At 37.0% G+C, this 27,584-nt stretch overlaps 1 protein-coding gene and 1 long non-coding RNA gene across 2 annotated transcripts in view; one reads left to right on the top strand and one right to left on the bottom strand.

Annotated features, from left to right (window-relative positions):
* Positions 1-11,147: 11,147 nt before the first annotated feature.
* On the bottom strand, positions 11,148-21,684 carry LOC139031056 (uncharacterized). The gene is made up of 3 exons (XR_011483482.1): positions 21,451-21,684; positions 13,590-13,644; positions 11,148-11,809 (listed from the first exon to the last, which is right to left on the bottom strand). It is a non-coding gene; the product is annotated as an uncharacterized lncRNA (long non-coding RNA).
* Positions 13,697-27,584, top strand: part of LOC110141936 (SAM domain-containing protein SAMSN-1) — a 93,427-nt gene continuing 79,539 nt past the window's right edge. The window contains exon 1 of the mRNA XM_020900964.2: positions 13,697-13,972. Within this exon, the coding sequence (XP_020756623.2) occupies positions 13,712-13,972 (261 nt within the window). The 5' untranslated portion in view covers positions 13,697-13,711. The remainder of the gene's footprint in view (positions 13,973-27,584) is intronic.

Genomic DNA, 27,584 nt, shown 5'->3' with positions numbered 1-27,584 from the left:
TTCCCAGGTGGCACTGTAAAGAACCCTCCTGCCAATGAAGGAGACGTAAGATACCCTGGTTTGGTCCCTGGTTTGGGAAGATCCCCTGGAGGAATGCATGGCAACCCACTACAGGATTCTCGCCTGGAGAATTCCATGAACAGAGGAGCCTGGCAGACTACAGTCCATGGGGTCACAAAGAGTTGGAAATGACTGAAATGACTTAGCACGCACACACTCTGCACTCAGTGGCAGAATAAAATCCAGTCCCTCGGTACTAGTTTCAGTCACTTCAGCTACACTGTCAGTTTCCACTTTTTACCTCTTGGTCCTAGACTAGACCTTGTGGGACATCTGCCTAGCTTTGAATTGTATAGTAATCAAACTTGCTTTGCCTTTATTTGACTCATAACTCTTGACTTCAGACTTGTTTAAACTCTCTATGCTTCAGTTCCCTTATGTGTAAGATGATGAAAGAAAAACTTCTTAACAATTGTTAAAAATGTGAAATGAAGCAGCATATGTATACTACCCCTAAAAATGTTCAATGAACATTTATGTCCTCTCCTTAAACTCCTCTTAATCTGACAGAAAGACTGAAATTCATGTCTATTTTGTAAACTCTACCCAGTGCCTTTTGCTGCAGTCTTATCGTATCCCAGACAAAAATTGTTTTTAATGCCAGGGACCAAACGTGTGTTTAGTTGGGTGGTGCCAGTGGTAAAGAACCTACAAGTGTAGGAGACATAGAGACACAGGTTCGATCCCTGGGTCAGGAAGATTCCCTGAAGGAGGGCATGGCAACCCACTCCATTCTTGCCTGGGGACTCCCATGGACTGGAGGCCACCTGGTTCCTCTGTCCATGGGATTGCAAAGAGTCAGACTTGACTGAAGCTTGCATGAACATACATATTCATCTTTGTACACATGTATGTGGAGATGAAATTATGGTGAAACAGAAATTAGTGTACTCTGATAATATGATAATCATGGTTGAGAAAATGAATCCTTTCCCAATTATCTTGGTACCTTTGTACAGTTTTGTTTTTGTTTTTTAAGAATGTCAATATCAATCTTTTCTTTTTTTAACATTAAAGAGGGTGACCTTTGAATACTGAAGTCCATCTCTCTGTCAAAGTCACATTGGGCCTACGGTATTCTATTTAAGTGGTTTTTCTATCTCTCTCCCCCAAATTTTAATGCTATAAGCACTGTGTTCTATAGTGTGTGTTCTTTGTTACATTGGTTTTCAGCTGCCACATGGAAATGTTTTTAGAGAACATAAAAGGACTTGTCCTTGTTGAGAAATTTCCTGACCCAAGAGAAACATAAAGCATTTCCTTCAAAGAAGGATGAGTTTTTCATATAAAAAAAGTCCTCAAAATTTAGCAACTTCTCCTAGGGCATGGAAAATTTTTTAGTGTTATAAAGTATAACTGGCATCCTTTGTATTCCAGCTCTCTCTTACGACAATGAAATCTTCAGATCACATGAACCACCTTCCTTTCCTGGTTGAGCTATTGCCAAACAAAGGTTCAGGGAAAGAATATGTTTTATAACAGGTGTGGAAAATTTCCAGGACACTCATGTGCAGCAGCAAGTCTTGAAGTATTCTGGACTTGAGTAGACTATAAGTCCTTTTTGAAGTTCTTTTACTAGATGGACTTTTGAGAATGCTGTAAGATAAATTATACAACTTTATTTAATCATTATTTCCCAGAATGCAATATAAGCTTTCAGATTCTATGAAAAGTAACCATCTACAAAAAAAAATCATGTTTCTTTATATAGGTACAAATACAATGAAAGTGAAAGTTGCTCAGTCATGTTTGACTCTTTGCCACCCCATGGACTATATAGTCCATGGAATTTCTTTGGGCCAGAATACTGGAGTATTTTCCAGCACTTTTTTTTTTTTTTTTTTTTTTGGCCTTTTTCTGCTCTAGGGGATCTTCCCAACCCAGAGATCAAACCAGGGTCTCCTGCATTGCAGGATATTCTTTACCAACTGAGCTATGAGAGAATCCCAATTTCAAGATGTTTCCATTCATGGCCCTCTCTTCCCAAAGATAATTAACATATTAACATTGAAGTTTCAATAGTAGTCTTCTTAATAGAGATTTTTGCTTAAGGAATATAGCTATGCTAGGTAGGAAGAGATGATGGAAAGAACTATTTAAGTATTACTTCTATTCCCAGAAAAAATTACTGTACCTTACCTTTGCTGTTTTCCATGCCTTCTAAATTTTTAATGACTAGTTAAAATAGCAAACAGCTGTGGGGAAAAAACAGCTGAATCCCAATGAATACTGGAAGGACTTCCCAGATGAAAAGAAGGCTATGTGTTTGGGAGGAGTAAGAAATAACTTAATTAGAAACAGAAGCGAAAGAACTGGATCAAAAGACCTGGAGCTACTACTGACTTTGCTCTAAAGCTATTAAACTCATATTTCTGTGCCTCAGTTTTCTCTCTCTTAATGTATTGGACTAAATGAATACAAAACCTTTTTCTTTTGTGAGATTTATTTATTTATTTGGTTGCACTGGGGCTTAGTTGCAGCATGCAGGACTTTCATTGTGTCATGAAGGATCTTTCTTGCCGTGTGAAGACTAGTTGCAGACACGGGTGCAGTAGTTACAGTGAACAGGCTTAGTTACTCTGCGGCATGTGGGATCTGAGTTCCTAGACCAGGGATTGAACCCCTATCCCTTGCATTGCAAAGTGGATTCTTAACCACTGGACCACCAGGGAAGTCCTGAAAATCTTTTTCAAAAGCTAATCATCCACAGTTAATAGCAGCTCATTCCCATTTTTTCCTTGATACTCTTCTGAGGTCCAAGAGTTTATATAAGGTAACAAAAGGGCTAGTTCTATAATCTAATGTCCCTGAACTTATTTCAACATCAACAATTTCCTGTGTTCCAGCTCCTCATTTTGTAGACGCATAGGGAAGTGTAGTGGCTTGCTCAAGCGCACGTGGCTAGTCAAAAAGCAAAGCATTACAACAGAACAGTCACTTTTCTGCAGACCAAGACTAGTCCTATTAAACTAGGTTTTCCAGACATTTTTCATTTATGTGTTGTTTATGTTAAATTATAACTCCTACATACAAGACTTGTATTTTTTTCTATGTAATTCCCTATAACCATAAGTCCTTATATTGCTAGGAATTCAACAGGTGCTCAATAAAAATTTATTAATTTGTATGCGTGTATGCTATGTCACTTCAGTCATATCCAATTTTTGCGACCTTATGGACTGTAGTCTACTAGGCTCCTCTGTCCTTGGGATTCTCCAGGCAAGAATACTGGAGTGGGTTGACCTTTCCTCCTCCAAGGGATCTTCCCGATTCAGGGATTGAACCTGAGTCTCTTATGTCTTCTGCATGGGCAGGTAGGATCTTTGCCACTAATGCTACCTGGAGGTCCATTAATTTGTATGCTGATTCTTAAATTTCTTATCATTCACATTTTTGGGTTATTTTGAGGTCAACCCCTCAAAAATATTTTTATGAAGAGTTTCAGAAACTTCTTCAAAATTTCGAAGCAGAGGATATAACGGAGGTGTAAGAAAGATATTGTTTCTTCAGCCTTTCCCCTTAAACCAACACAACCCCATTTGCATCTCTGACTTGTGTGATCCTGGCAGCTTCCAGCTGACTTGGCAGCGCCTCCACAGTAAAAGACCGACCCCAACCTATGGGTCAATGAGCAAAGAACATTTTTGGCTCCTCACACAGAAATGGGGAGAGATGGCCATGAACTGGTAAATTCCTTGATCCTTGGGAAATAGAGCCTAGCTGGCACATTATTCCAAGACCAGAATTGAAAGTGAAAAAGAAAGAATGTGAAAGTGAGGTTGCTCAGTTGTGTCCGACTCTTTGCGACCCCGTGGACTGTAGCCTTCCAGGCTCCTCTGTCCATGGGATTCTCCAGGCAAGAATACTGGAGTGGGTTGCCATTTCCTTCTCCAGAGGATCTTCCCAACCCAGGGATCGAACCCAGTTCTCCCTCATTGCAGGCAGACGCTTTAACCTCTGAGCCACCAGGGAAGCCCTATTTTATGCCTCCCCAAATCTGTTTGAGGGGAAAGAGAAGGAATCAGAAACCTGTATTATAACTTGAGTAAGTGATTTATATTTATATAGTGGGATAATAATGTTATATAAAGGGCTTTGTTAGACATGGTAAATTACACTGCTTAGCTGTTCCAATGCCTACATTTCCTTTCCCCATCTTACCTGATGCAATATTTCTCTCCTGTGAATAACCATCACATTTTATTTGTATCTTTCATATGACAAGCCTTTCCTCCAGATGTATTTTTGATCAGCTATTCAGTTCCCATGTATTGAGCATGTTAAAGACCAGGGTTGAGATGTACAAAATAGCTGTGGAACTCTAAAGATCTCACGTCTCAGTGGAGGGGACAGACACAAAAACTTAGATGACTGGTTTTCAAAATCACTCATAGTAAGCAATGAGCATCACAAGACAGACAGACTGTTTTATTCTCTTTTGCATCTCCCACAGGTTAGTGAAAGTGAAGTCGCTCAGTCATGTCCAATTCTTTGTGACCCCATGGTCTATACAGTCCATGGACTTCTGCAGGCCAGAATACTGGAGTGGGTAGCCTTTCTCTTCTCCAGGGGATCTTCCAAACCCCGGCATAGAACCTAGGTCTCCTGCATGGCAGGCAGATTCTTTACCAGCTGAGCCACAAGGAAAGCCCAAGAATACTGGAGTGGGTAGCCTAGCCCTTCTCCAGTGGATCCTCCCAACACAGGAATCGAACTGGGGTCTCCTGCATTGCAGGTGGATTCTTTACCAACTGAACTATCAGGGAAGCCTCTTCCACAGGTTAGATGTCCAGTAAATGTGTGTTGAATGAATAAATAAATACCTTTTAAACCTTCTAGGAGAATATATTCCATTTCATTAATGAATGTATTCAACCGCCTATTCATTCAATGACATTTTTATTGTGCCCAACACTATTTTGAATGCTGATACTGTTAATGTTCATTTCATTTTAACTTCTATCACAGAAATAATACTTTTTGTAATTGTAATTATATAAGTACTCTAACATCAACTTGGCAATTTTTCCACCAATTATTTCTTCAATCAATATTTAATTTGCATAAATGAATTATTTTCAAACTGTCTTTTTAGTTAGCTGTAGTTCCAAGGAAGCAGTAAAATAACCTCTAAAAGAAAACTTGTTTATTTTCATGTGTTTGCATTGATCGATCCTAGTTCATAATCCTCTTGGTTTTATTGCTCTCCAATGAGTTACTAAATGTTAATTGATCATTGGACCTTACAAATTATCCTTTTAGAGTATATTTTAGGTCATAAATAGAGAGTAGTCACTTTCATATAAAAGAGAATGGGGATCTAGTTTTGGCAGAAATAGATTTTATTTAAAAGAACCTGTATTCTTAAATGATAGAAGGTCTCCCAGTTATAGAAGTAATATATCTTCATTGTAGAAAACTTGGAAAATTCACAGTATATAAAGAATAAAGGAGCCACTTAAGTAGTGTTTACACTTTTTATACAAAGTTGTAGTCTGATTTTCCCCTTAAGAGTGTTTTGTGAGCATTAAAATAACTCTTCTGCAAAGTCTTAAGATTTGGTAATAATCTTGTAACTAAGTGAAGAGTCATAAGACTACAAAAGAGAAACTGTCAATGAAAAATACATAAAAATACTTGAAGTTTCACTTCAGGGTGCTCATTACAGCTTCCTTTTAAAATAAACTAAGAAAATATTTTTTTAAAAACCTTTGTTTCCTCTCTTGAAGAAATTTTGTGATATACATATCAGGTGATCTGGCTTTTTCCATTTGAATACTTGCTAAAGAGTTCACTAGAGAGGAAACTTTTTCTAAATCAGAAATTAAGAACAAAAAAAGAACAAAGGGAAATTATTTTTCTTCAAGGTCTATCATGTTATTTTCCAACTTCCTTTTCGCTAGTAGGGAGAGAACATAATTCAAACAGTTAAATTATTTGGATTTATTTAGCCTCCAAAAGCCCAAATTTCTCCTGGGTACAAGGAAGGGGATAAAATTGGAAGAGACTCAAATTCCTTTGGAGCAAAATATACATATGAAAGAGAACATATGTGTGTATGTTTATGTAATATTAAATATTCATATATATTATATATAAAGATTATATAAGAAGATATTATATATATATATATATTTGGATAGGCCTATAAATTTAAGTATGTACCTGATACTTATCCTCTATATTGGAGAACCATATTTAAATTATAAATCAAAAGCTAAAAAAAAAAAAAAAAACCTAGAATTTGGTTGATCTTAAATTTGACTGTCAACACCAGATAACTAGTAATTATTTTGGCTCCTAAAATTCTTGTGAGATAGAACGTTGGATTAAAAGTCAGAATACTTGATTCTCATCCTAGCTCTGTTATTAATGAATTGTCTTTCCCTGGATGAGCCACTTAACTTCTCTGGGTTTTCTCATTTTTTAAATAGGCTGGTAGACTAGATGTTCAGTAAGTTCCATCCTGGCCCATAAAATATGATTGTAGGACTAATCTAGTTCAATAATTCATTGATGCTATTTTCTAAAAATTATTCTATCATACTAATAGTCAAGCAAAGTGTCAGAAAATGAGGTGCATTTAATCTAACACTTGTAACAAAAATTTTACATTATTTAAGGAATGTGAGCCAAGTGAACTAAAAGAACTGCACATTTATATATAAAAAATATAGTATGTGTGTGCTCAGTTGCTTCAGCCATGTCCAACTACTTACGACCCTATGGACTGTAGCCAGACTCCTCTGTCCATGGGAATCTCCAGGCAAGAATACTGGAGTGGATTGCCATGCCCTCCTCCAGGGGGATCTTCCCAACCCAGGGACTGAACTCAACATCTCCTGTGTCTCCTGCTTTGCAGGTGGATTCTTTTCCCATGGAGCCACTTGGGAAGCCCAAAAGATATAGCATATACATATTAAAATATATGTATGAAATATTTAATTTATATTCACATATAATTATTGTTTTGATGGAGAAAAACAGTAAGTAAACTAAATAAAATATTTTTTAAATTTCCTCTAATTTCTTGATCCCTAATTCTGTTTTCTGCATTATTCATTACATTTTGAAGAAATAGGTAGATTTTACCAAATCAAATCTTCATCCATTTACTCATCACACTCATTTCATGTTATTATTTTAACTACTTCATATGGAGTACTAACTGTTAATATTACAGATACTAAGGATACTGCATGATACCTATACAGAAGGATATGGTTCCTGCCTTCCTTCAGTTTAGAGCCTGCTGAAGAAGAAAGACATTTAGCCAATGATGACACAATTACATAATCCTGAAATTTCAGTGAAAGACAAGAAGGAAAAGAGTGGGGACCTAATTTGGACTTGGGAGTCAGGATCGATCTCTGGAGGAAAAAAAAAATGACATTAGACTGATGTTCCAGGGTGAGTAGGAAGGAATTAATCAGGTCAAGAGAAGGAGAATGAACATTCAAGGTAGAAGGAGGAGCAGATATAAAATACTTGAGAAAGGAGAATGGTGTAGATTGGGAACCTAGAGGTCTGTACCTTATGAGTCAGAGGGGACCCTAAAGACTTGGCCTTCATAGATCCAGTTAAGTATTGTGGACCTTATTAAGAGAATATTTTGGGTTTCTGAAGTAATTTAAGAAAGATAGTAATACCATCATATTTATATTTTTTCAGAGAGAACTCTATATTATAAATCAACTAAAGGGGTGTGTGCGTGCATGCTAAGTTGCTTCAGCTGTGTCTGACTCTGTGCGACCCCATGGACTATAGCCCACCAGGCTCCTCTGTCCATGGGATTCTCAAGGCAAGAATAATGGAGTGGGTTGCCATGCTCTCCTTCAAGGAAGGGATCAAACCCATGACTCCTGCATTGCAGGTGGTCTCTTTACCAACCAAGCCACCAGGGAAACCCACAACTAAAGTGGGGGGTGGGGACAAAGACTAAAAGAAAACAAACTGGAGACTTGCCAATAGTTTCAATAATAGAAAATTAAACTAGGGTGATAACAGTGGATATGGAAAAAGGAAAGAGATTCAAGACACATTTTTGAGAATAAACCGACCTCAGTAGTGGGATAAATATAAGTAAACAGAGGAGACGTAAATAACAAAGGTGATAATCTGATTTATGGAGATGGATGAAGATGGTATTCAAGGAGTTGAAGAAGACCAGATGAGAAACAGGTCTGGAGGAGGCTAGAGTCATGATCATGCTTAGAAATCATTGAAAATGGAAATTTGGATATGTGAGTGTGAAGCTCTGAAGAAAGCCCTACAAAGATAAATTGGGAATCATCAGCATATATTTTCTATTAAAAGCCGTGTGTGTGTGTGTGTGTGTGTGTGTGTGTGTGTGTGTAGTTGAGAAAAAGTGATGCAATATTATATGAAAATCCAGAGCTAGTTCTAAAGGAATTTAATTTTGACAGAAAAAGAGGTGTCAGCGTATAAGAGAACAGCCAAAAAAGGTAAAAGAAATCCAGGAACATGATGTCACAGAATCCAAGCAAAGACAATGTTTCCTGAAGGTCATCGTGGTCAATATTGCCGAATATCAAGTAATAATGGAGTTTGTGGAGTTCATTGGACCACAACAGCAATTTAAATGGAATAGGAGAGACAAAAGTTGATTGATGAGTACATGAGGTGGGTTGAAAGGATGAGAAATTAAAAAGATTAAGTTAAAGGAAGCATATACAGTTAACTATTTTGGGGAACATGACTGGGAAAGGGAGTAGAGAGTGGTAAATAAAAGATGGTGAATTAAAGATGGATGAGATCAGAACACCTTTAAAGGCTATTGGGAAAAATCTTTTAAAAAAGAAGATGATCAAAATTCAATAAAGAGGGAAGATGAAAGAAAATATAAACCAAGTTGTATCATTCCTCTGATTAGAATAAAATACATATTCCCCAGCCTGCTCTGAAAAAGCCTCCTAGTTAAATCTCTGTCTCTATCTCGTGCCCTCATTTCCTTTTTCATTCACTAAGAATTCTCTCATGAATTCCAGTTTGTAACCTTTGCACAATCTACATCCTCTTCCAGGATTTCCCTTCCCTCTGCTCTTTCCTCGGCTCACTCTTTTCCATAATTCAAGTCTCAGCTGAGATATTGTTCCTCACCATCCACTGAATTCAAAATGATCTCCAAATTTTCATATCTTGTTCCTTCTTTTCATCCAAACCTCCCATTTGTTTTCTCAGTGAAACCCTTCTGATCACCTAATGCAAATTAGTAGCACCCTATCCCCAAGCCATCCCTGATTAGCACAGCACTTCTTATGCCACATTTTACTGCTCATGTACTTATTTACATGTTAATGGTGTGTCACTTCTCTCTAGAATATAGGCTCTATGAAAGCAGGGATCCCATCTTACTTGCCCCATGCCATATCTCCAGAATGTATGATAGTGCTTGGCATATGCAGGTGCTCAATAAAAGTTTGCTGACTGGTAAGTTTAATTTACAGGTCAGTCTTCTTAGAAAACATCTAGAAATTAAAAGCCACATTATTAAAATTTTAATCAAATTCAGTACAGTTATACAGGTGATAGATTGGAAGATTTTAGTGAATAACATTATTTAAAATATTATAGATTATTTTAATAGATGATCTTAATGATTCCATATCTCTTATAATAATATTAACTCTAAATTTCATCCATCAGGTATATATGCTATCTAATAGTGAGGCAAGGTTTTTCAGAATAATACAATAAATTTATTATGGATAGTCCATTTCACAGATAAAATACATATATGAAATAAAAAATGTATTTACATTTACAAACATTTATTGCCATGCACAAAAATGAATGAAATGTAATTACTCAAAGATGAGTGAGTGAATAAAGATGAAAAAGTTAACAACACTGTGCTTTTAAAAAGCTTTGTTGGAGTATGAACACAATAATGAGGAGTCTGTTTGGTTGAACACCTCTAGGCCATGGACTTTACTCATTTCAATTTAGATACTATTCAAATGCTTCCATTTCTCCTAGGCACAATTGTTAATATAAAATTCAGTTACCATGGTATCTAACATTTTCCCCCAAATCAAGTGAAGGTCTTTTTCACAAAGAAGGAGGAGAGACAAGTTTATTTTTGATGCCAGTGTTTCAGTGGAGACATTAGGCTCTGTCTGTGAGAGGACTAGGCTGCCCTAAGAAAATAAGTACAACAAACAAAAATATTGTGCACAGTGGTTCTGCAATGCCAGCTCATTACCCCAGCTCATTTCTGGAAGGGACTAAAGATTAGAAAATGCCTCTTCCTGAGTTGTAGATGACCTATAAAACCAAGTGGGCTTCCCTGGTGGCTCAGCGCTAAAGAATCTGCCTGTAACGAGGGAGGCAAGAGATGGGGCTTCCATCCCTGGGTCGGGAATATCTCCTGGAGGAGGGCATGGCAACCTACTCAGGTGTCCTTGCCTGCAGAACCCCATGGACAAAGGAATCCGGCAGGCTACAGTCCATAGGGTCACGAAGAGTCAGACAAAAAACTGATATAGCAGCCGAAGCATGAAACTGAGCAACTCAGAAAGTACTGAAAAGGAATACTAGGGAAAATAAAACAAAGGAAAAATAGCAACAGAAACTGTGGTGAGCTGAGCATGACCTTTGGAAAAAGAAGAAAGATTTTGCATATCTAAGAAAATCTCCTCACAGTCCTCTCTGAAAGATTAAGATGATTCAGTTTTTTATTTTCATTTACTTATTACAAATAAGTATGGCTTTCTCTGACAAAACATCACGGTTCTTACTTAGGTACTATTATGCAGAGACAGAACATCAAGTTTATGTTGGTTGTTCAAAGTCATTCTTTTTTTTTTTTTTTAAGTCATTCTTAAAGATCAAGAATAAGAACTAAATTTAATAATTAGAAATATTTGCATGCGAGAGATCTGTTTCTTCCAAACATTTCTTTGGGCTTATAGTCTATGTCAAAGGATGGGAAGCACTGTTATAAATGTGTCTCATCCAAACATTAATGAGGAAGCAAATCATTCACCTTTTGAAAATTGCAGTATCTATTTGGATGTCATTTATCACCTGTCCGATGGAAAGAAATGAGGCAGAAGCAGGCAGAGAAATATTTCTGAATCCTGAGTTTTCTGGATGAAAAAGATGTATTCCTCTATGTATTACTTCTTATCTTGCTAATACAACAGAATACAACTATTTTACCCACTAGTATAGCATTTAGCACATAAAGTATTAATTGCCAAAACATTCTGAAGTCTTTGAGAGCAGTATCTTAAAAATAATAAGTAAAATCAGTGTAAATACAAATTAATAAACATTAAACTAGTGACAAATATTCATGCATCTTCCAAAACACTTTGTCTTTAAAGCAATGTTAATTCTTTTATACATTTTTTCCCACAATAAGTGAATGATACTTATATGCTAAAACATCATATAGAATATGATGCCTGTTTTTGCTTTTCTCATTGTGTATCTTCTAGAAAGCAAGAGGCTATTTTTTTTTAAGTATATTATTTGAAAATACTTTACTAGAAGTTAAAACTGCTTTACCAGAAATTTCTAAGGAAAAAATGAAGAAAATTTGAATAATGCTCCTTTTTTTTTTTTTTTTTGAACACCATCAGTCTATTCCAACATATGCAAATGGCACCTTTCAATTTCTGGTTCCATCTATGTTATGCTACAAAAGGCTTGTTCTTTTCCACCATTTCACATTGAGCAGGGGCACCTCCTTTATAGATGGCTCTGGATTCAATCCATTTTGCTACATTTTGAAGTAAAAAGAAAAGAAATGGTAAAAAAAAAAATAAAGTTCTGCTTTATTATGACTGGCCAGCTATAATGCACTTTACAAATTTGAACCCCCAAAATGTGGTGTGCTTTCAAGATATCACTTCAATTGTCTCAGGCTACAGGTTAAGGTCACATTATGAATTTCCCTACATTTATGATCTCGACACGTTTTATATTTAATTTTTTGTGGAGGTTTTTCTTTACCCTGAGCTATGTTTGTGCTAGACCGTAAAATCAGGTGATGACCCAGTGGAATCCATAGGGACATTAAAGAGATTGCAGAAACTGGTTTGGACCAAGAAAGGAAGGGTGCCCAGTCTGAATGAGATGAAACCTACACCAGTAAACCTCCGTAAGTAAGAACTTAATGATCTCATTATTTACCTACTTTATACATCATATCAGTGTATATGTGTCCATCTAATCTCCCGATTTCTTTACCCAAGCCCCGCCTTCCCCTTGGAGTCCACACATTTATTCTCAGCATCTGTGTCTATTTCTGCTTTTTAATGAAGGGGAAGGAAGTCCAAAAGGGAGAAGATATGTGTATATGTATGTCTGATTCACTTTGCTGTAAAATAGAAATTAACATAACATTGTAAAGCAACTATACTCTGATAAAAATAATTTAAAAACCTCAATGAGCGGATAAAAATGTCTTGAGGATGAATTCAGATAGTATATATTAATGAAAAACATTTTGATAAGGCTTTAAAATAATTATTAAATATTGAGGGCTATCTTTATTGCCAAGTTATTTGTGAAACAAATATTCTCACACTGTTCCTGAATTTCACTTTATATCTATGCCACTCCATTTCTCTTCTTCAGAACCAGAGTAAGAGAAAGAGTAGAGTAAGAGAAAGCTATGGGTAAAGCTCAGCAAGATGATAAGGACCAGCATTGTCCACTCTTTGCATTCCTTGACCTCATAAAACAGTACAATTCAGTTTTGATGTGAATGCCACTGGCAGGTCATGCAACTTTGATTTTCATTTATTTATTTACAAGAATGAACACTTGAACTTAAATAGATTGAATGAATGGTGCAATTTACTAAGGGTTATATATGTTTCTATTTCCTATAAATTTTAATACATTACCAAAAATTTCATCACACCTTACAGTACATGTAAATATAGGTCTCACTGATCAACTTTATAGGACCAAAGATATGCCGTCCTCTGCTTTCTGTCTTGTTCTCTCTTTTCCAAAATATTTCACTATGAGACACACATCATGCATAAACATCTTTGAAGATTGATATTAAATTAGAGAATTTTAGGTTATCAAGAGAACTTCAGAAAATCTCTACTGAGATTTCATTCTTTTAATTAAGACAAAAATCTGATTTGCTTCTTTATATGTCTTCTTGTATGTGTGCCCTCAAGCAATTTAAAAAAATACTTAAGAATAAAAACACACCATATCATGCTTATAATATATGAGGATTTTTTTTATTTTTAATTTTTCTAAAGTCTCTTTCAGTACACTATTTCCACATGGATTCTAGTCAAACTGGCTTTAATCTTCACACACAACTTCCAAAAAAATTTAGGTAAATCTGTTTTTACAAAACAAATCACTTGATATACCAAAGACATACTCTTTAAAGAAATGCTAATTTAAAATTATTTTGTAAAATTATATGACTCTCTGGCTTAACCTGTAATGTTCATTCATTACTATTATATAAAGGGAATTATAATAGTCATAATTTCTACATGAGCAAAATTATTAGACAGACTTACCTCTTTAACTTATTTTTCTTTATCATTCAGGAGATGAAGATGAAACATTGATTTCCTGTATGAAATTAGCCAAAAGCCAAGAAAGGAAAGTTAATAATGTTAACACAAGGGGGAAGGAAGGAATGGAAATTAGATTGGATTCTGTTTCTGCATCACTGGTTAGATCCAGTGCTTCAGCTGGATGCAGCTTGGCAGAAATGCTATCCCAGAATGAAGGTGAAGTTCAGATGTGGAACAACTGGAAACCTTTTCCAAAAAACCCGTTGTGGACATATGTTGATTTTCAAATTGACCAGATTGGACTGTGGGGCAATTGTTTCCACTGCACTCACCACCCCAGTCTCAAGTCTTCTTCTACAGATATGGATCTCCCACACTCATGGGTAAGTTCGTAAAATGACGGAAATGTATCATCTTATCTGGATCTTGGTACTAGCAGGAAAGAAACAGATAACAAAGGTGCTAATCAGTCAAATTTACCAGTCTCTGGAAAGTTAGCAGAGTTAGAGCTGTCTTTCCAAAAAGAATGCAACTCTAGTGACTTCTGCTATTATGTTGCTATTGTATATATTCCCTTGTGTTCAAATAAACTACTGCATAGCTCAAACAGTAAAGAATCTGCCTGCAATGCTGGAGAACCCGGTTTGATCCCTGGGTCTGGAAGATCCCCCTTTAGAAGGGCATGGCAACCCACTCTAGTATTCTTGCCTCAAGAATTCCATGGACAGAGAAGTCTGGCAGATTACAGTCCATGAAGTCGCAAAGAGTTGGATACGACTGAGCGACTAACAGACAATATTTTCCAGAGATTTCTTTTTAACCAAAAGAAGATAAAGGATGTTGATTCAGATCAAGATGTTGTGTGCTAAATTGCCTAAATTATTGTTGGTGTGTTGAAGTTTCACTGGTAATTAACACATGAAAGTGTTAGTCACTCAGTGGTTCAGATGATAAAGAATCCCACTAATTTAAATGAGCATTTTCTTTGGGCCTGCTAGTCTCATAAGTACATCACATGTATTATTTCATTTAAATCTCACAACCTTATAATGTAGGGAGTGATATTCTAATATTAATTCTTTCCTGTTTTACAATTGAGAAAGATGAGGTACAAAAAAGTAACAGGTACAATGTCACAGATCTAACAATTTGTGAAGCCAAAATCTAGAACCTCCACAGTCCTATGCTAGGGATCCTGATTTAAGCTAATATATTATAGCGTTTGGCACACAAGAAAAAGTAATGATCTGGAGTTAGACAAATCTGGGCTTGAATTCAAGTTCTGCTACTTGGGCAAGTTATTGAAACCTTTTAAGCTTAATATTCTCAATTGTAAAATGGAAGGTGCTCAGTAGTTCAGTCATGTCGGACTCTTCGTGATCCCATAGACTGTAGCCCCCCAGGCTCTCCTGTCTATGAAATGTTCCAGGCAAGAATACTAGAGTGGGTTGCCATGCCTTACTCCAGGGGGGTAATAGAGAAACTAAAATTATATAGCACAGATATTCTAAGATTTAAGAGTGTTAATTTTTTTTCCCAGATAAGTTACTCATCTGCCTGGTATAGTCCTCTTTCCTTTAAAACCATCATCCTAAGCCACAAGACTTAGATCAAATACTTTGTCCTCTAGAAAACTTGCCTGGGTCATACCAGATAGAAGCAATCTTTTTCCTTTGAACTTCCAGATCACTTAAGGGTATTCTTCTTTCATTGTATAGGCATTAAATCTACATGAGCATCCCAATATTAGACATTGGGGACACAGGGCCAAATAATACATTCATTGGCCCTATCTTCATGGAGCTTATCCCACTCCATCCTGTAGCAGGATGAGTTGGGCATTAGTTTACTTGCTATAAATAATTTATGTTTAAATTCTCCCTAGTCTCTAGAATGTCACTGTTTGCAACTCTTTGAGACTCCATCAACTGTAGCCTGCCAGGCTCCTCTGTCCATGGAATGTTCCAGGCAAAAAAACTAGAATGGGTTGCCCTTTTCTACTTCAGGGGGTAATAGAGAAACTAAAATTATGTAGTTTCAATCATGTTCGACTCTTTGAGACCCTATGTCTGTACATAGCCCATCAGGCTCCTCTGTCCATGGGATTTCCCAGGCAAGAATACTAGAGTGGGTTGCCATTTCCTTCTTAGGGGATCTGCCTAACTCGGGGATAGAACCTGTGTCTCCTGCATTGGCAGGTGATTCTTTACCACTAAATCACCATGGAAGCAGAATGTCATGGGCACTCAAATATTTGAGTAACATTTGCTGACTAAATGAATAGAAGTTTTAGAAGCCAATAGACTTTGTTACCATAGATCTAGAGAAAAAATTACTTCTTCATTGTCTAACTGTTCTATATTAATGCAGTCATTGTTGTTGTTCAGTTGCTAAGCTGTGTCTGACTCTTTGTGACTCCATGGACTGCAGCATGCTAGGCTTCCCTATCCTTACTATATCCCAGGGTTTGCTCAAATGCATGTCTGTTGAGTTGGTGATGCTATCCAGAAGATAGTGGCTATCCTCTGCCACCCTCTTCTCCTTTTGCTGTCTATCTTTCCCAGGATCAGGTCGTCTCCAGTAAGTCAGCTCTTCGCCTCAGGTGGCCAAAGTATTGGAGTTTCAGCTTCAGCATCAGTCTTTTCAATGAATATTCAGGGTTGATTTCCTTTAGGATAGACTGGCTTGATCTTACAGTCCAGGAGACTCTCGAGTCTTCTTCAGCACCACAATTTGAAAGCATCGTATATAAACTCTATTATCATGTGTATGTTTGAGTGTTTGTGGATGTGTGTCTTGGTTTAGGTGTGTATGCGTAGTAATGTTTTTCTTTTTTACTTAGGTAATTTTGTCTATTTTAGTACATAGCTAAATGATTGAGTAAATAAGTTTTATCTGTAGAAAGTCAAACCTATCTGCAGAATGCTCAGAGTTTCAGATGGTAATGTTCAGCATTTGTAACAGGAAAACCTCAGTGGACTTGGACAGAGGGTTCAAGAACATGTTAGAGTTAAATTGGTTTGGTAACTTTAATGAGACCACTTGCACTCAGGGATTTGAGACGTAGAGTAAAAGAAGTTGAATGAGGGCAAAGTATTATTTTTATATTTTACATATATATTCTATAATAATAGCAAGTAAAACTATCTAGTTTCATTTTAGCATATCTGATATTTTTCTGTAATAATTGCAAGGCTTTTATTTGGGTTACAGTTACTTTCATTCTAGGCAAGATACAGAAGGCATATAGTGTTGAGGAAAAAGTCTTCTCAAATGAGTGTTGCTATCAATGACAGGTAGTCAGCAGTGACCAGATTTTTTTTCTAAATGTACCAACATATGCAGATATGTTGGAGCAGGGCATAAACCCCACATTTTGGGAGAAATAAAACTAATCCACAAATTAGTTTCTTGATCTCAGAAATCTCAACAATAATGGATTCCTGTATCTTTGATCTCATCATTGTATCAATTTGAGGCAGCCTGAAATTGACTTGTCTTCAGACAGTCCTCATTCTTCCAGATACATCTCCCTGCTAACCAACTTCAGGCTCAGACTCTCAAATCTAGATCTTCTAGAGCTGGGTGTAATGCCACCTCTGACATCACTAGCAGAGTGAGATTGGGCAAACTCCTTACCCTCTTTAATAAAAAAGATTTCAATTCTGTATTGGTTTCAGATCCTACTCATTTCTTTTCCTCTGCATGACTTTTTGCATACTGAAAACACTCATTTGTAAAACAAGGTTATCAAGATCTACTACACAAGGGATGTTGGGATGATTAAATGAAATGGTGTCAGGACTCTGTCAATAGCAGGTGATATTTATACCCAAATCAGAGTCCAGAGCTTGTGCTGGGCTTGGAAAGTAACAACATTTTACTTCAGTTGAAATACCATAAACAAGCTGAATCCAGATAAGGAAATGTATTCTTTGTGAATGACTCTTCACAAAAGTCAAGAGGGGGAGAATGAGACATACAGATATTTAATGTGTGGTTTAGTTGTTTGTAAGGTCTATGGGATCTGAGGTGTGGGGAGAGATGTGATTATAGAATTGCTATAAACTGAGAAAGACAAAAGATGAGATTTATGAAAGCAAATACACCACAAGAGAAATGTGAAAGGAAAGCTACATAAGGATGCCAGTCTTTTCTAATATCCGTGATGAGTGGTGTTGAGAGGGAATTCAGATGCATCTTAAGAAAGATAACAATGAAAGCAACCAAAAATAATATTGAAGCCAAGTGTTTACAATCAACTTACAAGAAGAGTGATTGAAGAGTACTTATGAAACGCTGCATGCTAAAAACTTGAAACATAACAAAAGAGGAGAGTGAGCCGTAGGCTTGGTAGGAATAAGGACAAGAAAGAATAAAGTTTGTGTGTTGCAAAGGTGATGAGGTCTTCCTTTAATATTTTAAAAAGTAATACAATATCAGCTAATATATTTTTCCAAATCTGGGATTATTTTCTCAGATTTTTGAGAATAAACAGTTTTTCAGATTAAGAAATGGAAGTAATCTTGACATGAAAAAGAGGAACAGATATCCGTTTTTCCCTTTAAGTGTCTAAAATGTTTGAAGTCTATTTTATAAAAACAGTGTGACATATTTAAAAATGATAATAAACCCACACATAGAAGAATCGAAATGTAGTGTAGAGAGAAAAATGATAATGAGAAACAAAATAAGTGAAGTTTATATACAAAAGGGAACATAAACAAATCTCTACTTCATGCATCTTTATATATGTTAGAAGAGAATGAGAAGAGTGAAGCTAGAAGGTCTTATTGGAGTATTACGTGAACCCTTCAAAATTGCACCAAAAGACAGTGTGGAGAGTGGAAGATTTCTTTACTGAACTGTTTCAGTGAGAGGATCAGAATGTGTGCTCATGTTAACCTGGAAGTAAAGGAACAAAGATTTTACATGAATCTTCTCATTCAAATAGGGAGCACTGTGTGCTCTAATTATTGACCTGGGAAAATGTTCTTGGGTCACACAGCCCCACTGCTAAGTGATTTCAGAGTTTCAATACTGTCCCTCCAAAACTACTGATCTATGGGAGAAAAGCTATCTGTGCCCATCTTCTTTTGTCTTCCTAGTCTCAACCTTGGCAATCTCTCCGTCTCTCTGATGCTGGCCTACCTCTTTCAATCAACATGACACATCATTACCAGATTAATCTACCAGGTTAATTTCCTTGACTAATCTACCTGATTAATGCTACCTGGATAATGATTCTGAAGCTCAAACCTAATAATATTACTGCTCCCCTTACAAACCTTTAAGTGTCTCCTCAACACCTACAGGGTCAAAAGCAAACTCATTGACCTAATCTGCCTTCCAACGAGATCCTCACAGATCTCCTTCACACACACACACACACACACACACACACACACACACACACACACTGCTATTAGCAAAGTGATACTATCATTTTGCCAAATCCAGATTTTCCCCCATCTTTATTGCTTTATTTATACTGTTTTTCAAATTTGTATCTTCTTTTCTTCTCTATTTGATGAATAGTATGGAAGTTTAAAATATATATATGGTCAAGTAAGAATTCATAGTGTACACTTGGAAGGAAAAAATGTGTAAAAAGGAATGAGGATTGAGAGGAACAGTAAAAAAAAGAATAAGGAGGGGCATGGTTTAGGAAAAAAGAAAAATTAATTTCATACTTTCTATTATTTTCTCTGTACATTAATGATGTTAGACTCCTGACAAAAAGTCTCTGTGGTCCCACTGCTGAGGGTATTACTATTTTCACAGGTTCAGTGTATGATATACCAAGATGACTGCTCCCATGTCCACCCAGAGGAAGACAGGCTCTGAGCCATCAATGCATAATTCCTCATGGTTTAATGCCCTCGTGTCCAACTCTAACAGCAGAAGCTGTTTGTTAGAACAGCTTTAAACTTTTACCTGTTTACCTTGGAATTCTCATGGTATGGGAAGAGAACAGGTTTTAATTAATAGATTTGGACAACATGTGAAAAGGAAGGCAGAGTAAATGATCATCTGGACTGAGAAATTCAAAAGGAAAACTAGGAAAATGGGATAGAAAAGTACCAGAAGATATTTATACCTACTACACTTTGTGCTGAAATTAATTAACTTGAGAATCAAGGTAATAAAAATAATGTTAAGGCCCTAAATGAACAAGAAAAAACAATTAATGATGAGTATTTTATGTGACAAATGTTTAATTATAGCCAATATAATGTTTGAGGGAAGGAGAATTAATATTTACCCAAGAGAAGAATTTGAAAAACAGAAGATGCTGCAACAGTTTATTCATTCATTCATTTATTCATTCATTCATGTATTCACTGATTTAGCTAAATCATATCAAGTGCCCCCTACGCCACTTAGGCTCTAAATGTGTGTGTGGAGGGGGGAAATCTACCATTTCATATCTGTAATGAGAGTTTGAAAGTAAAAGTGAAAGTTGCTCAGTTGTGTCTGACTCTTTGAGACCCCATAGAATAGCCCCAGAATTCTCTAGGCCAGGATAATGGAGTGGGTAGACTTTCCATTCTCCAGGGGATCTTCACAAATTAGGGATCAAACCCAGGTCTCCTGCATTGCAGGTGGATTCTTTACCAGCTGAGCCACGAACGAAGCCCATTGAGAATTTATAGGGTCTTCTTTAAAAAAAGTAAAAAAGAAAAACAAATAATCACAATTCTTTGTGTAAAAATTCACAAAGATGGGAAACATATCATACTAATTGTACATAAAATAATCCTGGAAAAGATCCGGCCAGATGTACAAGCACATTTACATGAAAAAAGAGAGTTTATAGAAGAAACACCTAAAAAATAAGATATTATAATAGTGCAAAATATCAGATTTATGGAAATTATTTAGGCTGAATTTGAAGAGAGTAAATTGTAAATGTTTATGAAATGTTTAAATGTCTTTTATAATAAAATCCTACATAATGAATATAAAAATAAGATGAGAAAATGTAATGGCTCTATAAGTGTAAAATCATATTCTAAAAGTCCAGGATAACTAGAGGTATCGCTAAACTAGACTTTTGAATCTGAGCAATGTAGAATGTAAGCAAATCTAATTATTTGGGTTGGTGTTTGGCTTTTCTCAATTTTACAAACCTTCTGAATATCAGTGACAACAACAGATCTGTGTCAGTCCTAGAACTGTTATAGAAACCAAGAATCTCTCTTTTTCATGAATGGCCTTAAGGGTTTGCCTCAATTTTCTCTGTTTTGTTGCTGCTGTTGTTGTTTTTCCTTTGTGCCTGTTTATTCAAGTGCATCAAATTAAGGAGAAAGTTGAATTGGTACACCCCATAATAAAATATCTGTAAGGTCATCATAAAATGTTTATAATTTACAATCGCTCTTATGATAATGATATAGGATCCATGATAATTAATTATAATTACACTTTGGCTTCTACAATCAAGATAAAATTTGTTTCTCTGTATTCTCAAATAGACAAAGGAGGAAAACAAATATCAGTCTAAAGGGGACCCATTTATGTTCATTGACCACGGGAGACCTCAAGTTCCTCCTTCCTGAGAGTTTAACTCTTCTGCATGTTTCAGCAGAATAAAGCCAATCTAAAGCTGGACCTTGACCCTTGCAAAGAGAGAGGTCTAAATGTTAGGGCATTTTATATAATTAGCCTTGGAGAATGTTCCAGGTATTGGTAGAATTTCTTCTGTGCCAGAGAAACACGCTCATAATTCAAATACTGCTAAGCAAGCTAAAGACCATGTCATATTTTGAGTGCACAGCCAGATGTGTCAGAAGTGATGTTGTACATCAAAAGAGGACAGGTTTGAGCCAGGAAAGTCAGTTATGAGCTCACTACTTACTGGCATCTCTCTGGATCAGGCTGCTTAATCTCCATGGTCTTCTGCATCTTCATCTTTAGAAAGACAGCTATTAATGATCTTAAAGGCTCCTTTCTATCTTCAGTATTTGGGTTATGAGGGGACACCAAGAAAGGTATATCCCATGTGCAGAAAGAGATTAGTACAAAAAGATTTTCCTTCAGCTGTTTCAAATCAGCTCTCTTTTCACTTTTCAGATGACCATTGTTGACGTTATTTCTATAATTTTTTTTGACATAAGCTATTTTAGGTTTCGGTTTTTATTGCTCTCTGTTTTCCTGACCAACTGCACTTCCTCTGTCCTGGGTACTTCCTCATATTCTGAACTAGCAACCGTGTATGTAATACACAGACTTTTCTTGAGTTACAGCCAGGTTCCTCTGATCATGAAAATTTCTTCATGAACCAAAATGTCTATTTTCTATTCTCAGGAACTAAGAAGGCTTCTGTCACTCAAGAAGAACTATTTCTTAAAATCCTTTTGAGTGCCATTTCAAAGGACAAAATCCTGCTTTGACAAATGGGTTGGTGCAGTTTAAATAGGATTGTGGGGTGTGCAGAAGGGCAGGGGGCTTTGTGGTATGGAGAGTGCTGGGCTGAAATGAGACAGCCTCTTCTGCCACCATCACCCATCTCAGACACACACACACTAGGTGCCACCTTTCAGATCTTGTTCTGATCATGTGTTGTTCAGTCACTAAGTTGTGTCTGACTCTTTGCAACCCCATGGACTGCAGCACGCCAGGCTTCCCTGTCCTTCACTATCTCCCAGAGTTTGCTCAGAAGCATGCCCATTGAGTCGGTGATGCTATCCAACCATCTCATCCTCTGCCACCCTCTTCTCCTCCTGCCCCCAATCTCTTCCAGCATCAGGGTCTTTTCTAATGAGTTAGTTCTTCACATCAGGTGGCCAAAGTAGATATATCTGATCATGTAGACATGTCTATATAATGACAACCATAGGTCTCTGTTGACTTAGCATTTGACTCTATTTCAAGTGTTTTATATATATGTTATCTTTGTATTATGACTCAGTTAGGTGGTATTACTACTCCCATTTTAATGGTAAAAGAGATTAAATCACTTATGTAAAGTAGCAGTAGCATGCAGAACTAGATTTTAAGTCCAAATCTGTAAGAGTCTGAAGTTTTCCTGCAAAAATCATGGCTTTGTAACTTTCGAGCTTAGGCTAATAGTGTATCTAGACTTCCTCATCTGTAAAAAATGAAGATGTTAGTTCCTAACTTGCAGTATAAAATGAAATGATATAAAATATACTGAAATGATGCAACATAAATGAAATGATGTAAAATGAGATGATTCAACATAGGGGCCTAATTGCTTAAATAACGTTCCTGTTTTTGAGATGCAATATAACTTTTCTCACATTTCATTTTTTTGAAAGTACTTTCTAGGGAAAGTATTTATTTATTTGGGCTGTGCAAGAGGAGAAGGGGACGACAGAGGATGAGATGGTTGGATGGCATCCCTGACTGGATGGACATGAGATAGAGTAGACTCCGGGAGTTGGTGTTGGACAGGGAGGCCTGGCGTGCTGCGATTCATGGGGTTGCAAAGAGTCGGATACGACTGAGTGACTGAACTGAACTGAACTGAGGTCTTCATTGTTGTGCACGAGCTTTCACTAGCTGTGTAAGTGGGAGCTACTCTTCCTGGTGGTGCTTGGGTTTCCCATTGTGGCGGCTTCTCTTGCAGCGCATGGGCTCTAGGCATGTGAGCTCAGCAGTCCCGGCTCCCAGGCTCCAGAGCCTGAACTCAGTAGTTGTGGCACATGGGCTCAGCTGCCCCCCCAGCGTGTGGAATATTAGTTCCCTGAACAGGGATAGAACGTGTATCCCCTGCATTGTCAAATTCTTAATCACTGGACCACCAAGGAAGTCCCTCACATATACTAGCCTCGTTACTAGGAAAAAACACTCTTTCATCCTAGAAATGGAGAAATTGAGACACATGAAGATTCAGTGAATTACCTGGGGGTCCCATGGCAGATGATGGCAGAGGTGGTATCACCTAACTCTCCTAACTCTCAATCCAGGCTTTTCCTATCACTAAGCTGTCTTTAAATTGTTAAGCAGAAATAAAAAATAAACATGGTGGCAAAGAGGAGCTGTACATGGTAGAAACTACAAGTCTTGGAGCCAAATAAGCCTGGTCTTAAACTGTGGCATCACTGCTTACAGTTCTTGTGATTTCTAAATTACTTGATATCCCTGAGTTTCAGTTTTTTATCCAGATAGACGCAATGAAGATTTTTTTGTGGAGTTCTTATAAAGAACTGGATATACAGTATTTAACTATACCTGACACACAGTTGGAACTTAATGAAGAAGAGCTACTATTCCTAGGGACAATTACTACTCTTTAGTTATAATACAGATTATAATTATGTGTTTATAATTATTTCCTTTTCATTCAGTGAAAAACATTATGTTTATGATACATCAGTTCTTGCTCTGGGCTGCAGGGCCATAAAATGACCAAGGCACATACCTGATGTTGGAGTCTCTCCAGCAGTGAAGTCGCTCAGTTGTGTCTGACTCTTTGTGATCCCATGGACCGTAACCTACCAGGCTCCCCTGTCCGTGGGATTTTCCAGGCAAGAGTACTGGAGTGGGTTGCCATTTCCTTCTCCAGAGGATCTTCCCGACCCAGCGATCAAACCTGGGTCTCCCGCATTGCAGGCAGACGCTTTACCGTGTGAGCAACCAGGAGTGATGGCTGATGTTGGAGTCTCTCCATTAGTAATTTTCAGCAATTTCGTATCATATGCGACAATATTACAGAAAATGCACATTTACTAGTTTTCACTAATTTTTAAGATTTGTAAATATAGCTTGCCCAATTTTCTCCCTATAGATAAAAAAGCCAGAATTGCCTAGCTCCGGTAGGGTAAGACCACTGTTTATAGCTCCCCAGAAATACGTGACCCCAGGCTTGTGAATCTCTGAGACATGCAGACAAAAAGGAAGTGGGACTCAGGGTACACGTACTGGGCTCTGCATGGCCCTTTTTTGATTCCCCAGATTATCACTGCATCAGCATATCAGCAGCATCTTACAGATGTAAAATCATTTTAGCTTTTTAAAACTCCTTTCATGTATTTTTCCATAATCATATCACTTATGCATGTCATATTTTATTTTAGAGTCAGAATATAACTCTCAGGCAGAACACACCTTTTTCCTAAGAGAATGAAAAATGATGGAAAGAAATTCATGTCCCCTGTCTTTCCTGGGAAGTTGTAAAGCAACTGGTTGAATTCACTCTTAAAACCCTTATGAATATTCAGTGTAAGATCTTTATGCATCTCATGGTTCCTAGCTATTAAATACAACCACATTGATGAATAATTAGATTAGAAATATGGCCTATTTGCCTTCATCTCAAGCTCAACCCAAACTGAAGCCCTCATCTCACCGATTGAAAGAAATTTTCAGCCAGGGCACAAAATAGATTAAAGTCAGGAACTCATTTATTTATTCACTCAACAGTTTGTTTTGAAGTATTCACAGTGTGCCTGATAAGGAAGATAAAATGTTGAGCAGAACAAACACCGCAATCCTCATAGTCCAATGAGAGACAAAAATAGAAGTAACCACACAAATAAAAACGATAACTTTGGTGAAATCTGTGAGTGCCACATGGCTCTATGGAAAGCCTGTAATCGGTAAATTTGATCGGGGCAAGGAGTCAGGAAACACTCTCAGGAATGAGGATGTTTGAGCTTCAATCTGATGTCAAAAGCAGGAGTGAAGTAGCAAAAAAGTTATGAGAGTTAGAGGCTAGAATGAGAGTTAGCATGACTGGGAGAGAAAGCAAGGAGATGAAGTGCAAGGCAATTCTGAAAAACTGAGGAAGGACCGGAGCCCTTATGGCCTCATAAGTTATGCAGAATTTTGTTGTCCATTTCCTGAAAGCAATGGGAAGCTATGCAGGAATGTTTTAAGCTAATGGTTTGGGGTTTTTGTCTGTTTCTTGTTTATTTGTTGAGGTATGAGATATATGCTTAAGTATCTGTTTTGACAAGATTGCTTTCCATACAGTAATGAAATAGATTGGAAGGGAAAAATCGATGCCAGAAGATGGTGCCTTGAACTCTAATGGGTAGAAAGAAGAGATGAACAGTTCTGAGGCTCACAGACTCGTGTTTCCAGAGTACACATTTCTCCAAAGGAAAGAAATGCCAGTTTTGAAAGTCATCTTTTGTGATGCAAATAGAAAATCCCCTTTCGCTTTAGGACAGATGGTCACAGATGACAGTGGGGAAGTGATCCAGTGATGTCACCGCACCTTCCAAATCTCTCTTTTCATTTTTAAAACTTAGAAACTCATAACCACCACAATGCCTTAATGGAATCATTACCAGTGGATGAGGAAATGTCATCCATTTGCCTCCTTTGACTCCACTTGGACATAGGCCATTGTTTCTACAAAGAGTGGCTTGAAGCCATGTAAGGTTTCAAGAGAAATTGGCCTTTCAGAGGGGCATAGGAATAGATAATGCATATTGCCACAGTAAAATCTCTAATGAATATTAAGGGTGGCTTTCATTTGTGGTGATTGAAATGAACTCATAAATTCTCTCTCTAGGATGCGGGATTTTTTTCCTCCCTGTGGAGAGATTTAATGGATTTGTGGCATTCTGAACGATTTGGCAAGAAATCAGAGGTACCTGCGCACTCACCCGAAAAGGGCACTTCGTTTCTTGCCTAGGATAGTCACCACCACAAAATAGTTTCTGTAGGAACCCAGAATGATTGATGCAACCTACCGTAAGTCATGACAATGTGTCAACTGAAAAACTGGAAAAAAAAAAGTGGTTAAAGACACCGCAGCTTTAAAAACGAATTTGACTTTCAGAGAAGGGTTATTTCCTTTTAGAAAAAAAAAAAAGTGAGACCTGCCACCTGCAAGAAATTTAGATCAGTTGTTTGTGGCGAGGGACATCATATTTTGAGAAAAACAGCACTCCTACTGCTCTCTGTATGGAGTAGATTAAACTGTTCCTACACAGTGATAAATACATCGCAAAGAGCCGTAACAGGAATACAGTAAGTTGCAGCAGTTAATGGTACAACTTCCAGTTAAAACAATATTCTTGGGATTTCTCTTGCCAGTCCCAATTTTATGTGTGCTATTTTTTGATAAATTAATTTTTCACATTTGCAGAATCAATATTTTTCAAAGATTCACAGTGAAAAGAATTTGAAGCAAGAGTTCTAGGGATCTTTGTAGTTATATGGGCCTGTGTTAGAAAAACCTACTATGAAAAATGCAAAGGTAATCTATGAAAACCACATGAGGATTCATATTAAAAATAGCATCTGCTCTAAGTTTTCAGTTACTTGGAGAGAAAATGGGGGAAAAACATAAAGCAGCAATTACGATTTTATGATGGAACGTGGCAGAGAAACTTTTTTCAGAGAAAATAACTTTTAATTCTCTTGAATGCTAGATTTTTGATTCTTGAAGTAAAAAAGTGCTGGGGAATTTTGTTCTATTGGAGGAGCTTATTCCTTCGTGGGATGAATCCATGATCCTACTTTAATATCCCAAGAGTTAAGACATTATGAAAGAAGCAATAGCTCCCATGCCCTGCATTCTGTTTATATGAAGAAATTATGATTATACTTTAAAACACTGGATTCCTTTTTTATTTTTGAGCTGTGCTGTGTGGCATGTAGGATCTTAGTGACCCCACCACGGATTGAACTCGTGTTTCCTGCAATGACAGTGTGGAGTCTTAACCACTGGGCCAGCAGGAAAATCCCTGAGACAATGGATTCCTTTCTGACACAGGGAAACAAAACATGGTTCACAGGGAAATTCTTCTGCCTGTAGACTTGCCTCTCAGTAGGCTTCCCTTGGATGGGAAACTTCTTCATTTGTGAAGTTTCTAGGTTGGAGGATAAGCCAGATAGTATAGTTTACAGTTTCTTTAGCTGTAAAACAAATGAATAATTGTGATAACCACTAAGATCTCTTCCAGGGATAAATATTCATGACTCAACTTTGTGAAAGAATAAGTAACAGTTGTGAATTATATTAACACATCATCTGGGCAATAGGACCTGATTCCCATGATAGTATTCCCA

This window comes from Odocoileus virginianus, chromosome 25 (genome assembly GCF_023699985.2).
Source record: "Odocoileus virginianus isolate 20LAN1187 ecotype Illinois chromosome 25, Ovbor_1.2, whole genome shotgun sequence".
In the NCBI taxonomy this organism is placed as follows: domain Eukaryota; kingdom Metazoa; phylum Chordata; class Mammalia; order Artiodactyla; family Cervidae; genus Odocoileus; species Odocoileus virginianus.
This window is presented reverse-complemented; position numbering and strand designations above follow the sequence as displayed.